The 14943-nt window shown below is 34.6% G+C and overlaps 1 protein-coding gene across 1 annotated transcript in view; it reads right to left on the bottom strand.

Annotated features, from left to right (window-relative positions):
- Positions 1-6898: 6898 nt before the first annotated feature.
- LOC131159331 (SNF1-related protein kinase regulatory subunit beta-2) overlaps positions 6899-14943 on the bottom strand; it is a 28105-nt gene continuing 20060 nt past the window's right edge. The window contains exon 4 of the mRNA XM_058114174.1: positions 6899-7456. Coding sequence (XP_057970157.1) covers positions 7130-7456 — 327 coding nt within the window. The 3' untranslated portion in view covers positions 6899-7129. The remainder of the gene's footprint in view (positions 7457-14943) is intronic.

Below are 14943 nucleotides of genomic sequence, written 5' to 3'. Positions count from 1 at the left end.
TTCACGACTTACTTTGTGAACTATCAATATTTTTGAATGGTTTGAAGAGGTAACAGAGATTGTTTGCTCTACAGATCGCCATGAGATAGCAGTATCACCACATGTAAAAATATAGCCTGTTTGTGATCAAGTTTTATGAGGATCAGAAAGATATCCAGCACCAGCATATCCTTTCAACACATACTTTACTCCCTTTGGGTAAAACAAACCCATATCAGATGTGTCATGGAGATAACGAAGAACATGTTTTACTCCATTCCAATGTCTCTGAGTTGGTGTAGAACTAAACCTTACGAGAAAATTTACCTCAAAAGCTATATCTGGTCTAGTGCAATTTGCAAGATATAAGAGTGCTCCTATTGCATTAAAATAGGATACTTCAGGACCAAGGATTTCTTCATCATCTTCTCGAGGATGAAAAAAATCCTTTTTCGCATCAAGTGAACGAACAACCATCGAGGAGCTTAATGGATAAGATTTATCCATATAAAATTGTTTCAAGATTTTTTCTATATAAGATGATTGATTAATAAGAATTCCACTTGTTAAATATTCAACTTGAAAACCAAGGCAATATTTTGTCTTCCCAAGATCCTTCATCTCAAATTCTTTCATTAAGCAGTCAGCAGTCATTGAGATATCTTCTAGAGTTCCTACTATGTTTATGTCATCAACATAAACTGCAACTATAACAAATCTAGAATTTATCTTCTTAATGAAAACACAAGGACAAATAAGATTATTTTCATATCCAATTTTCAAAAAATATTCACTTAGATGACTGTACCACATCCGTCCAAATTGCTTCAATCCATACAAGGATCTTTATAATTTAATAGAATAGATTTGCCTTTGTTTTGGATTATATGCTTCAAGAATTTTAAATCCTTCGGGGATTTTCATATATAAGTCATTATCCAATGAACCATACAAGTAAGTGGTTACTACGTCCATGAGGCATATGTCGAGTCCTTCAGAAACCATTAAACTAATCAAAAATCTGAAAGTAACTGCATCCATAACAGGGGAATAGGTCTCATTACAATCTATACTAGGCCTTTAGGAAAAACTTTGTGCTACAAGACGCGCCTTGTATCTCACAATTTCATTCATTTCATTTCTTTTACGTACAAAAACCCATTTTTACAGGTTTGACATTCTCAGGTGTTTGGACTACTAGTCCAAATACCTTACATTTGGCTAATGAGTCTAGCTCGGCCTATATTGCTTCTTTCCATTTTGGTCAATCATTTCGATATCGACATTCTTCTACAGTTTGAGGCTCAAGCTCATTAACATTAATAATTTCTGAAGCAATTGCATATGCAAACACATTGTCAACAACTTCATTTCTTCTCTGCATATTTCCAAATTTTAATGAGATCTCATAATTTTCCAATACCGGAACCACTTCTAGTGTTGCTTATGTGGAAATGTGGGATTGTTGATCTATATTTCTTTTAACCTCTTCTTGAGTGTTAATGAACGCTTTTGGAGTATCACTTTTATCCATTTCCTTTTTCTTTCTAAGAATAGTATCCTTTACACCAATTGATCTTCCATGTTTCTAGTGCACTTTAGATTCATTAGCTGGTATTCCCATTGGGTGTTCTTCAAGAACAATCAATCTAGTAAGAATATTTGTTGCCGGAACATGTGATTGAGTGACCCTTTTGGTGTCTGTAAAAACATCTGGCAATTGATTTGTAGCATTCTGCAAATGAATTATTTTTTGAACTTCAAGATCACATTGATTTGTGTGTGTATCAAGATTAGACAAAGTTGGTGTGTTCTAAAAAATTTCTTGTGTTTTTAATCCTTTTCCTTCTCCTAATGACAAGAAAACCGATTCATCAAATTGACAATCTAGAAATTTTGTTCTAAAAAGATCACCTGTGATATCTAATGATAGAAAGAGAATCAAAACCAACATAAATACCAAGCCAACGCCATGGTCCCATCTTACTTCATTGTGCAGGTGCAATAGGAACATATACAGCGCAACCAAAAATTCTAAGATGAGATATATTAGGTTGGTGATTAAACACAAGTTGTGAAGGTGAAAATTTGTGATATGCAATTGGTCTAATTCTAATCAAAGATGCAGCATGCACTATAGCATGACCCCAAGTAGATGCAGGAGCTTTGATTGCATAAGCATAGGTCTAGCAAAAAATTATGAACGTTTAATGAAGGATTCTGCTAAACCATTTTGTGTATGAACATGGGCAATAAAATGTTCAACACTTATTCCTATTGACATGCAATAGTCATAAAATGCCTTTGAAGAAAATTCACCTGCATTATCTAAATGGATAGTCCGAATGGGATGATCAAGAAAACTTGATCTTAACTTTATTATTTAAGCAAAAAATTTAGCCAGAGCAACAGTACGAGTTGAAAGTAGACAAACATGTGACCATCAAGTGGAAGCATCAATTAAAACCATGAAATATCGAAATGGTCCGCAAAATGGATGGATTGAACCACAAATATCTCCTTGTATTCTTTGTAGAAAAGATGGAGACTCTAAAGATAATTTAGATAGAGAAGGTCTAACAAGTAGTTTTCCTTGAGCACAAGAAGTACAAAAATAATAGGTTTAACAAGTAGTTTTCCTTGAGCACAAGAAGTACAAAAATAATAACCAAGTAAAAGAACTTTCTTATCATTTAATAGATGTACATGTGTATTTTCAATGATTCGTCACATCATAGTTGAACCAGGATGGTCAAGACGATCATGCCAAAGTATAAAACTTCTAGGCTCGAAGCACTTCCGGTGCATAAAATTTGATTCAACCACCCTTATTTTTTTTGAAATATAGGCCAGATGAAAAACTTGAAAATTTTTCTAATATGACCTTCTCGTTTGAAACTGTAGATGTAAAAAAAAGATATTTCATATCTCCTTCATTTTTGGTTTCAACATGATATCCATTGTGACGTATATCTTTAAAACTTAATAGATATCTTCAGGATCTACTAGAATACAAAGCATCATCAATATATAATTTTTTCCCATTTGGAAACATAATGTGAACTCTTCTAGAGTCCTCTATTACATTTGTAGAGTCAGATATTATATTAACATTAATTTCAACTAATGTTAATTGTAAGAAATATTTTTTAACACGAAGAATTGTGTGAGTCGTGCCACTATCCATCAAACACATGTCATCCTCCATTTTATCAAAGTTTATTTTGTATAATCTAGTAAATGAAAAGTAAAATTTAAGAATTAGGAAAGATAACAAAATATTACCCAGCACATTATATGTAAAACTTTTAATAAAAAAAAAAAATACATAAGTTAATTTTTTTCAAAATAACATAAACATGAAGATAATATAATATTAGACATTTCCATCCCCAATCAAATGATCAATTTTGCCACTAGAATCCTCAAAAAAAATCAGAAACATCAAAATCAACATCCAAAGGAGACTCATACTTAGCATTAATGGGTTCAGACAAATTCACTTCAACATTTTTTCCTTTTCCTTTTAACAATGTCTTGTAAAGATCAACTAGGTGTTTAGGAATGTGACATACTTGAGACCAATGACCTTTATTTCACACTTATAGCAAATATTGTCATTATTTTGCGCTTTATTATTTTGTTCAAAGCTTTCTTTATTCTTTGCCAATTTCCTTTGAGTCTTTTTAGCACCTTTGCTTTCAAATTTTGAAGGATGATCATCACGGTTCCAACAATTTTTCCTACCACATCCTCTTTTACCATCACGACCTCGTCCACGACCTTGAGAAAAAACCACATTCACTTCAGGGAATGGTGTTAAGCTAGTTGGACGAGATTGATGATTTTTTAATAAAAGTTCATTATTTTGTTCAGCCACAAGTAAACAAGAAATTAGCTCATAATATTTTGTAAATCTACGCTCTTGATATTGCTGCTACAGAAGCACATTCGAGGCATGAAAAGTCGAATATGTTTTTTCTAACATATCATCATCGGTAATTTTTTCTCCACATAACTTCGATTGAGAACTAATTTTGAACAAGGTTGAATTATATTCACTTACAATTTTAAAATCTTGCATTCGTAAGCGTATCCAATCATATCAAGTTTTTGAAAGAATTACCGTTTTTTGGTGTTCATATCTCTCCTTTGAATTGTTCCAAATGACTCATGGATCCTTAATAGTAAGGTACTCAATTTTCAATTCTTCGTGTAAATGGTGTCAAAGGAAAATCATTGCCTTTGCGTGATCCTGCAGGGATGCTTGATTTCCTTCTTCAATTGTACTTCCAAGATTCATAGCATTAAGGTGAATCTCAACATCAAGTACCCATGGCAGATAATTTCTTTCAGAAATATCAAGGGCAACGAATTCAAGTTTTGTGAGGTTTGACATCATAACGTAACTTTGAAAACAAATAAAAATTCAAAATTAGGTAAATATTAAATGGAAATGTTATTCTCACACATATCCCAACATAAAAATATTTAAGGACACATACTCAAGATAAGAGATATAGTTATAAAAATATTTAAGGACGCGTACTCAAGGTAAGAGATATAGTTTAACATACAAATATAGTTTAACGAAAAACTAAAGTTATTTAGATAACAAATGTTAAAGGAAATAAGATTCTTACCTTAGAATAATACCAACGAAACTTGTTCTACCATTAGAAACTTGATCATGCTGATAACATGTTGTAAATGAAATAAAAAGAAATACAAAAAAGTTTGGAGTTATAGAAATTCAACAGTCTAGTTTTTCAGAAACTAGATGTTACTAATTATCTTGTTGTCTCATTTTGTTGTAAAGTATGTCCTTATATAAGCAAATACATTGGCATTTCAAAGGTTAACGACATAATGAACTATTATATGAGCATACCAAAAGTTGTAACATATTATCTAGATAGTCATCCACATAAATATACATATTTTACAACAAATAATTACTATTATTAATACCCATTATTATTATCTATAATATATTAAATGCTACTTCTATATAATTATGTATATAATTATATAGAATTACAGCCAACAATAATTTAATGTTTCAACACCATCCCCATGCCGAAATTAATCCTTGGCATACCGTAGGACCCACTCATCTGGGCCTTTGTCAGTGTCCATGACCTAAAGATGCGGACAAGAGTCCACCCGTTTTCTATGAGCCCCATTCTTTCTGTTTTTTGGATATCTCCTAGGTGTCCATGTCCATTTTAAGGTTCGTGACTAATCCCACGCCCTATGGCACTGGCCCCACAACACCATGAGGAGGTAAATCAGGAGCCCAGGGGAAGAATCGAACCCGAGAGGCGCCATTGCTGACCTCGTGAGAGGCACTCCTAGCATCCGACCTTACTACCTGAGCCACGCCCTGGGGGCCTGTGAGCCCCATTCTTGTTCGTGTTTTCGAAGGGAATAACCTCACTTTATTATGTTTTGTGGAGACCCTATTTTTGTAATTTCATTTTTTTAAAACTAAAAGTGGGAGTATGGATTTTGACCTTGAATTTGAACAAAATTTAATATAATTTTATATTATATTTTATAGAAATTCATTGAAGTCCAAGTTCAAGTCCTTTTCAAACAGTGAGGAATTTCCTATTTTCGCTAATCCGCTATTTACTTCAGGTGGGGGCAATGGGCAAATCCGACACCACAAAGATATTGTCTACACACTATGATCTTCATCTTTCTGCTTATGAGTGAAAGGGGAGCTGCATCTTGGATCAGGATTTGCAAGATTTACAGCAGCTATCACTCTTGAGGCACTGTTTAATGGCAGGTATGCTATTTCCATATTACTTAGAGCAATTAATATCAGTAACAGCGCATGAAAGGAGCATAAAATGTGTACGTTTTGCAATTTTTCAGCTTATTGTAGGAAGAAGTTGGAGCACAAGAAAAAGAATGTATATTTTGCTTATCAACTTTTTGGAGGAATCAGTTTGGCGGAGAACGCTTAAACAAGGCAAGAATACCTGGTCACTGTGATTTTTATTAACTAGTTCATAACATCATTGTTGAATGTGAATATTATTATTTAGGTTCATTACAAAGTTACAAAACATTATGTTTGGTTTCCATTGCCAAGTGATATTTTGAAGCAGAGGGACTGTGCAATGAAGAACATGAAGTAAAGGCATACATGGAAAATTGACTAATTTATTCTTAGTCTATACCGGGGTTTGGCAATTAAAATGAGTAAATTGTGGTGGTTTTGAGAGAGGAAGTGGGAAGATTCTACTTCATATGATTGTTTAGAAGCGACGAAAAGCTGCTTTGCACTCTTGTCAATTTGAGGATTTTTTTTTTTTTTTTTTTTTTTTTCTCTACTGCAGGTGGAGGAAAGGTCTTTTTGAAGCCCCAGAGCAAAATTTCATTGTTCAAATGCACTGCGTCATTGTTTCTGCAGCCTTGTCATGGATTAATAATGCACTTGCAGTAAATAAATGGGACAAAAAGGATTTCTGCCAGCCTTCATCTGAATCGTCTTCTATTTATTTTTTGGATCTATAATTCCAGCTCTGATCATCATCCTCCTGCATCTAGAAAGAAGTAGAAAATTGTTTGAATAAGAAAATAAGAAACAGAAGGGACCTGATCTTTGCCCCTGTTTGCGGCGAACAAAAGCCTACCTGCAATTTATGGGAATTCATGGTTTGTTTAGTATGCAAGAGTAGAATATAATAGAATTGAATCAGTCCTCGTAACTTCACATTCCATTGCACTCTAAATCCATTCCATTCTAGCATAGCCAACTATTAGGTCAATTCTCAAAAACAAACTTGAAAACCTTCAAACAGGATATTTTCTGTAGAGTGGTGATTTGAAGGGGAATTCAGTCATTGATATAAGCAGGTGATACCTAATCCAAAGAAGCAATGACCAAGAAAGCTGAACTAGGTTTGTTCCATAAACATCCAAACAGCTAATATTCATCAAATTAATATGATTTGTTTTAAAAACCAACAGTATTTAGCTCATGAAGAGATTACTTATAAATGCTGAAATTTGCTGAACTACTCTTTCCCAAGTCTACTAAAGCCATTGACATAACATTTACCTCCCAATCATTATAGAAATTACATGAAAATGAGATTGCAGTATTCAGAACCCAGGTAGAAACAAAGTGCTTTCATTTCTGCAAGGACTTGTAGAGAACCACTGTAACATATTTGGCAAGAAACCGATATGTTGAACCGAGAGCAACCACTGAAGGACTGCTCTTCCCCTTCTGCATGAACAGATGATTTAGAACCACATGAGGAGGTCTCGACAAAGAAGATGGAATCTCCTTGCAGGAAGAAGGCACATTGAGTAGTGTCATTTGGAGGAGCGGGGGAACTAGTGGTGGCTCCTTTGCATAATCCTCGGAGGAAAGCTGCAAGCTATTATAGCTAGATTCTGGGGACTCAGGAGGTTCAAAACCAGAAATGCTTTCAAGGTCATCCGGAACATAATCCTGCACGACATTTACAAGAACCAATTTCAAGTTGTTATATGCTCGATATATCCATATTTGTTTAAGTTTATACATGTGAATATGATCCATGATATTTTTTTTATTAACAAAAAAGGGCTAAGGTAAAAGGTGATGGTCATCTAGAAAAGAAACCTTGAAGTCTGTAGATCATTAAGCCAAAAATGAGAATGAGTTGGATAATTGAAGATGAACAATTGGGGTCAATGTACCTCAAGAGAATAGAGAGATGGATAAGGAAGACTAACTGGAGGTATTCAGAAAATTAAGAGAAATTATCAGTAAGCTTTCAACATTTGTGTTTGGAAAATGATTGGGGATCTGTATAAATTACACATATTTTATCTTTTCCAAGGTTCAAGCCACAAAAACTCTCCAACTGTGAAGGTAAGGCTGCATGTACGTTGCGCTTCCCATCCCCCTAATAAAGTGTGAACGCTCTGTACAGCAAGTGTCGCATTCATTTTTTTATACATATATTTAATGTTATTTTATAGCTACATTGAGCTTAATTGAGTCGAGCTCAAGTTCTAAGTAGCTGAATCAAGCTCAAATTCAACAATTTTAACCAATCGATTTCAAGTCCAGTTTTGAGCTTTAAATTTTCAAGCTGGCTCAAGTTCTATTGCCGCAATGCTGCCCTCTCCTAGTCCTTTAAATTGTCCTGATCCCAAATTATTTTCTTCATATGGAACAACTACGTTTTGTGCTGAGGAAGGGCATCTGGCCTCTTGGATTCACTACCAACCAAACATCCACCACCCACCCCCAACGACAAATAGTAAATAAATAAATAACAATAAAAAATATTGCAATGGGCTGCTAATGCTTCAGCTTCTTGAGGGGGCATAATATTCTCCTTTTCAACAGGGCAGATACCATTTGCTATTATAATTTGATGCAAGTTCAGGGTAAGTAATGCACTTATTTGGAAAAAAAAATTAATTATTTTTTAAATCCTCTTACAATTTTTCCAGACTTAGATAAATGTGGACATCTAAATCCTCCATTTACATGCCCCAGGCTATTCTTGCCATTGTGTTTCCCAACTAATCCCACGAACTCTGCCACATCAGAGTTCCCTAAAGCTATCTCAACGATTCCTTAGCATCATCAACTGGTTTAGCAAGATTCTCTCAAGTCAAGCAGTGGTAAATCAAGGATTTGTACTGGTAAACTAATTTTTTTAGGAGGTATTGCTACACCTTGGACCAAAGTTAGGGTTCTGTAAGGTGATACTAACAAACTCTTCTATCATTTCAGGTAATTCCAAGCAATTCTATTTGAGAGTTTCAAATGGGGTTGGATAAAAAGATGATGTCTTCAATCATCATTGGCAATCACCCCATTTGCACAAGAGCAACTCCTCTCAGTACCTTCTTCATGCCTAGGGAATCAATGACTTAAGCTTGATACAAATAGCAGTGCTCCAACTACTGATGAACTGCTGATGATCCTATAATGATAATAGAGGATTAGGATATCGTTCATTGTACAAAATTCTGAGACCCATAAATAAAAGAATGGTTAATGATAAATACGGCAATGCTCAGAGCTTCAAATGGATTTGGATAATAAGATGATGTCTTCAATTACACAGGTCATTGGCAATCATCCAGTTCCCACTATAGCAACTCTTCCCAGTACCTTCTTCATGCCTAGGGAATGAGTGACTTAAGCTTGATACATATAGCAGAGCTCGGACTACTGATGAACTGTGAGCTCAGACAACTGATGAACTGCTGATGATCCTATAATGATAATAGGGGACTAGGGTATCATTTGTTGTCTACCCATTAGTATTTGGATGATCTGAGAACCTCTCATAAAAGAATGGTTAATGATAAATATGGCAATGCTCAGAGTCTCAAGAGTACTGTAGGACAGCTGACAAATGATGATCCTATCATGATAATATGGGATGAGTATACAAGTCATTTATTGCCAAAAACCACATTTCACTATTATAGTAGAAGTGTAGAACCACAGGCCTTAATGGAGGCGTAGATACCTAACTAGGTAAGCAAAATTCATTAACTCATTCTAGGCCATTATTAACAATTTATTTTGGTGTATGTGTTGTGTCATAGGCACCATTTCATTTGATTGATGTTTGTATGTCACAAATGGGCAAGGTCACAAGATTTAGCCATACCTGCCAACAAGACAAAGAAAACTAGTATCATATTTCATTCATCAGCTGCCACCTACTTGTATGCTATCATTATTTCAAATAAAGTCTCATTTTCCAAAGAAAAATCTAAATAAACAATTAAGAATATTCAATTAGTTTATATTGGTAACTGAAAAGGCATACAAAATTGCAGCTTTTCTGATAAGCAATGGCAAGAGTGACAAAAGCACAAAAGGAGCCAAACAGGTCTTGGACAATAATTTCCTCTCATGATTGTGGTCCGCCCCTTCCCTGGACCCCGCATAGGCGGGAGCTTTGTCCACCGGACTACACTTTTTTTTTAATGATCTCATCATGAAACAGGGTCTCCCACTTGGGCACTGTAACACTTATGCAAAAATACTTTAGGTTCATGAGATCCAAAAGTAGAAAAGCAGCATCAAGCTTCCAATGTGTGCCCGAGCAAAATTCAATAATTACATATCTTTAACCAATATGAAAAAAAAAAATTTGAGAAAGAATTCACTTGTTCAAAGGGGAGTCTTTTCCATGTCAAAATCACCAACATCGCCACCCCTTCTATTAGAATCAAAGAATCATTATTAAAAAACCCTAGCTTAACATTTTTTTTGCACAAATGCAGCATGACAAGCTAGTATGGGAGCATGAAATTAATTTATTTTCTTTTTTTTATTTAGTCACGCTTTTTATAAATTTTATTTTTATTTGGGCAATATCATATAGATTCTAAGTTGGTATTGTTTAGGAAAGTAGTATTGGAGTTTATTGATGTTTCTAAATCATTTTGCCTGCTTCCCAAGTATTGTAGACCTACAAAACCTCCTTACCCAGGGATTGCCAGGCATTGCCGCATTGCTATAAAAGGGATCCTATCAACTTGTTCCAACTTAGGATAATAAATTCATGAGCTTGGTCTTACTTCACCATCAAAAAACATGGGAAGACTTCTGATTATTTTTTCCCTTGCATTGGTATTTTCATTTCTCAGCAGGATCTCTTAATCTCCTTGTCGTATATTCTCTCTTCTTTAATGACGTTCTCTTCCTTTTTTATCAAAAAATAAATCTCCCATATACCTTAGCTATTTAGATTTCATCTAGAATTGAAATTTGTGTTGGATGTTGACCAGCATCATATGGTATCAAGATTTGACACAGCTGTCAATCTCTTGCTAGGATTCACTATTTCTGCAAAAATTGCTATTGTTATTAGTGTTCAAAAGATTTTCTATGAGTTTCAAGTCTTTCAACTCAAACTCATAAAGTCTGCAATTTAATTTAAGTAACATTATTACGGTTAAAAAAAAAAAAGAGAGAAGAAGCAGAAAAAGAATCCTTCATTCTGCTTCCATCAAGGTCTTTTATAACACCTTCATGACATGCCCCCAAAAAAATTGAAACCATCCATTGTCACACACATGCATGCAACAAATATCCAGTCATTATGGCCTTTTCAAGATATCTAGCCTACTTGAATTTTCACACACCACCACCATTGGACTTTCCACCATCTGATTTGCCAGCACCCAAAATAACATCACAAGGAACAACCTTCCCAGAGCAAGAAAACGAGGGGAGAAAAAAGGAAAGGGGGGGGGGGGGGGTGGGCGCTACATGTACTGCATGTTGGTAAGACACATGGGCATCAAGCAAGCAGCTTGCGACACAAGAATCGAGTCGGTGCTTCATCACCAACACTTCAGCTACCATGGCATCTATACATCATCTAACACATCACTGCTATGTCAGCTCAAAGCTTGCAATCTGACAATTTTAAGTCTTGGCTGATGTAGTTCCAAGTCTTGACAGGGTAAATTTTGCATCTAAAGAGTACGAGCTTCAAGCCTTTACAGCATAGCAAAAAGTTAAAACTTGCCTCACATTAGCTAGCAATATAGTAACTTGAAACTCTCCTTTAAAAGCTCAAATATTTTATGGTCCTCGTGAAAGTATGTGAATTAACCTGCCATGGTCTGTGTGGAAGCTTCTCCTTATGCCATGCATAAATGATGTGGTGGGAGACTGCCACGTAAATGACCATAGATATATTTACAGTTTTTCATGAGATTTTTGACAAAAAACAAGAGTTGGCCAGCAGTTACTGTCTTAAAGACTAAGCCTGTATTTTATGGTATATGGTCCACTTCATCAACACCAAGCTCAAATAATTGAGTCTTATGACTTATGAGGCATCTCATGGAAGAGAAATTAATCCTGATAAATTATGAGTGACAGATGTAGTGAGCTGTGTGTTTTGGCTCAATATTATAGATATGTTGACGCTTACACATTGAGTTTCATGAGTTGGTTGGTTACTAGATGCTCTTTTGAGGAAGATGAACAACAGCATGGTATTCCCCCCACTGAAGGGATTTGCGATGGATCATGAATTGAATTGCATTCTTATGAATTTAGCTGGGCTTCTTAATACAAAGGGGGTTGAATCACCATAAAAACTGTCGCAAAAGGACATTCTTATCAGAATTTCCCTAAGAATAAGCATTTCATTGTTGTGCAAACCACTGTAAATGAGGAAGATGAAAACTGGATAGGGTTCTAGCAATAAACAGATTGTAAAGGCAGTTTAGTATTCTACCCTTCTAGGAATGAAAATGAAGAAGGTATTGTTTAAAAATACACATGGATCTTTTGACTCGAGACTAACTCCTGTTTTGGAAATTGGGGGAGACTAACTCCTGTTTTGGAAATTGGGGGAGACTAACCCAGTACACGAGCTATGGTGATTCCTTTAATTTATGCTTTCTTTTTTTTTTTTATTTAAGGTTTTTTTATTTGGGCAGCATCTTTTAGATTCTAGCTTGTTATTGTCTGGTGACAGTAGCATTACGTTTCACAAAGGTGGCAAAAATGAGATGTTATAATCTGAAGGCTTTATCTAATGAAAAGACTGTAAAGCAAAACAAGGAGAAAGCAAGCATAGAATAAAATTGGAGACATAGGTGATCAACATAGTAGTTGAGATTTAGCAATTAAAAATATATAAATATAAAGTAATGGAGTCAACTTGGCACTTTTGGGAACGCCTTGGTGTCTAGGCAAAATTATAAGGGCCTGCATTTGGGTATTTTATAGTATCAGAATTTTGTTCTTAAGCTATAAGACCGGATAACATCCCAATTAAAGTTTGGAAATACTTAGGTGATACAATTATAGTAATGGAGTTAACTAATTTATTTAATACAATTATAAAAACTAAGAAAATACGAGATGAATGGAGGAAAAGTACTTTAATACCTATATACAAAAATAAAAGAAATATTCAAAATTGTAATAACTATCGTGGAATTAAACTTATGAGTCATACGATGAAACTATGAGAAATGGTAGTTGAACAAAGATTAAAGTTAGAAATGGTCTCAAAAAATCAATTTGGTTTTATGTCTGAGAGATCTACCACAGACGCTATATATCTTTTAAGAAGATTAATGGAAAAGTTTAGGGAAAAGAAGAGGGACTTGCATATGGTATTTATTGACCTAGAGAAAGCATATGATAGGATACCTAGGGAAGTTCTATGGTGGGTTTTAGAAAAAAAAAAATGGTATATGTAGTAGGTATACTGATATCATGAAGGATATGTACGATGGAGTAATGTCTAGTGTAAAGACTATAGATGGAGAAACCAGAGAATTTCCAATCACCGTAGGTGTACATCAAGGATCTACTTTGAGCCCTTATCTTTTTGCTTTACTGATGGACCAACTAAATAAGAGTATTCAAAATGAGGTTTCATGGTATATATTGTTTGCAGATGATATCGTATTAATTGATGAAACTAGGGGCGGAGTAGAGGCGGAGTTAGAATTATGGAGAGAAGCTTTGAATCTAAAGGCTTTACGATAAGTAGAAATAAAAGAGAATATATGAAATGTAATTTCAGTAATGGTAGGAAGAATTTTGGAGACAAAGTTAAACTTGATGTTGAAGAAATAAATAGCACTTGTAGATTTCAATACATTGGATCTATTATACAAGCTGAAGGAGAAATTAAAGATGATGTAGTGCATAGAGCTAAAGCAGGTTGGGTAAATTGAAAAAGTGCTTCAAGTGTGCGTTGTGATCGTAGAATATGTGAGAAAGCCATCAACCTACTAAAATTAGTTAATTCAGTTATTTAGTTGAAAAGTCAGCAGACAACTCAACTTACAGTCAGTAGAACATTCAGCAATAAAATTATTCAGTCAGCAAGTTGCAGCCAATGTGATTCTTATTCAAAGTTCTGTTCAGTTTTTTCAAAGTGGAATACAGCTGTCATCCATTAATAGCACAGGAGTGAGTTATTTAGTCTAGGAACTTGTCATATTCTTTGCCTTGTTTCTAGGTTTATTTAATGAGTTGTTAAGTCCCTAGAATATTAAAATTTCCCATCTATTCCCCATGTACTCTGCCCTATAAATAGTGGTCTAATCCCAGTCATTTTAAGTAGTGGAAAAATAGAAAAGAATCTCAAAAATCCAGCAAAAAGTGCTGCAGCACTGTAGCTTTTTATATATGTAATTTCTTCATCCAGTCAGTAAATTAAAGAGGCATTTTTCAGTATTTTTCTTTTCTGTTTTTTCTATTCTTATGTTCCAACAAAATTTGGTTTTAGAGCCATGTTGTCCAGCACCTCTTCTTCTGCTGGAACTATATTCAATTATTCTCAAAACCAAGTACCCATCTTCGAAGGAGAAAATTATGGGTGCTGGACTGATCAAATGAAAATTTTCTTCATTGCACAAGATTTATGGGAGATTATTGAAGAAGGGTATGACGATTCAACTTCAGCAAATGATGATTCATCCTCTACAAACACAAGCATAGCAACCTCATCTCAGAGATCTACCCAGTACAAAGAAAAAATAAAAAATAATGCTCTTACTTTGAGTTATCTTCATCAAGGGATCAGCAAGACTTTCTATCCCTGCATCTTTGGCATTCAAAAGGCTAAAGACGCATAGGAAACACTGCAGAAGAAATTTCAAGGAAACAATAAAGTAGTCTCGATCCGACTACAATCTCTTTGGAAGAACTTTGATTGCTTGGCAATGAAAGATTCTGAAAGCATCAAAGATTTTTTTTCCAAGGTTTCTGAAATAGTCAACCAAATCAGAACTTATGGTGATCGGATAGAAGAAAAAAAGATATTTGAAAAAATTCTCAAAAGTTTACCACCAAAATTTGATCATGCAACTGCAGCAATTGAAGAATCAAAAGACCTCTCAATTATGACCATGTTTGACCTCTATGATTCTTCAAAATCACACGAGGAAAGAATTAAAAGATCTTCAAGTCAGCCCTTGGAGCAAGCTTTT

Source organism: Malania oleifera, chromosome 7, assembly GCF_029873635.1.
Source record: "Malania oleifera isolate guangnan ecotype guangnan chromosome 7, ASM2987363v1, whole genome shotgun sequence".
Classification (NCBI taxonomy): Eukaryota; Viridiplantae; Streptophyta; class Magnoliopsida; order Santalales; family Ximeniaceae; genus Malania; species Malania oleifera.
The sequence above is the reverse complement of the archived record's forward strand: the minus strand, read 5'-3'. Positions and strand labels throughout refer to the sequence as shown.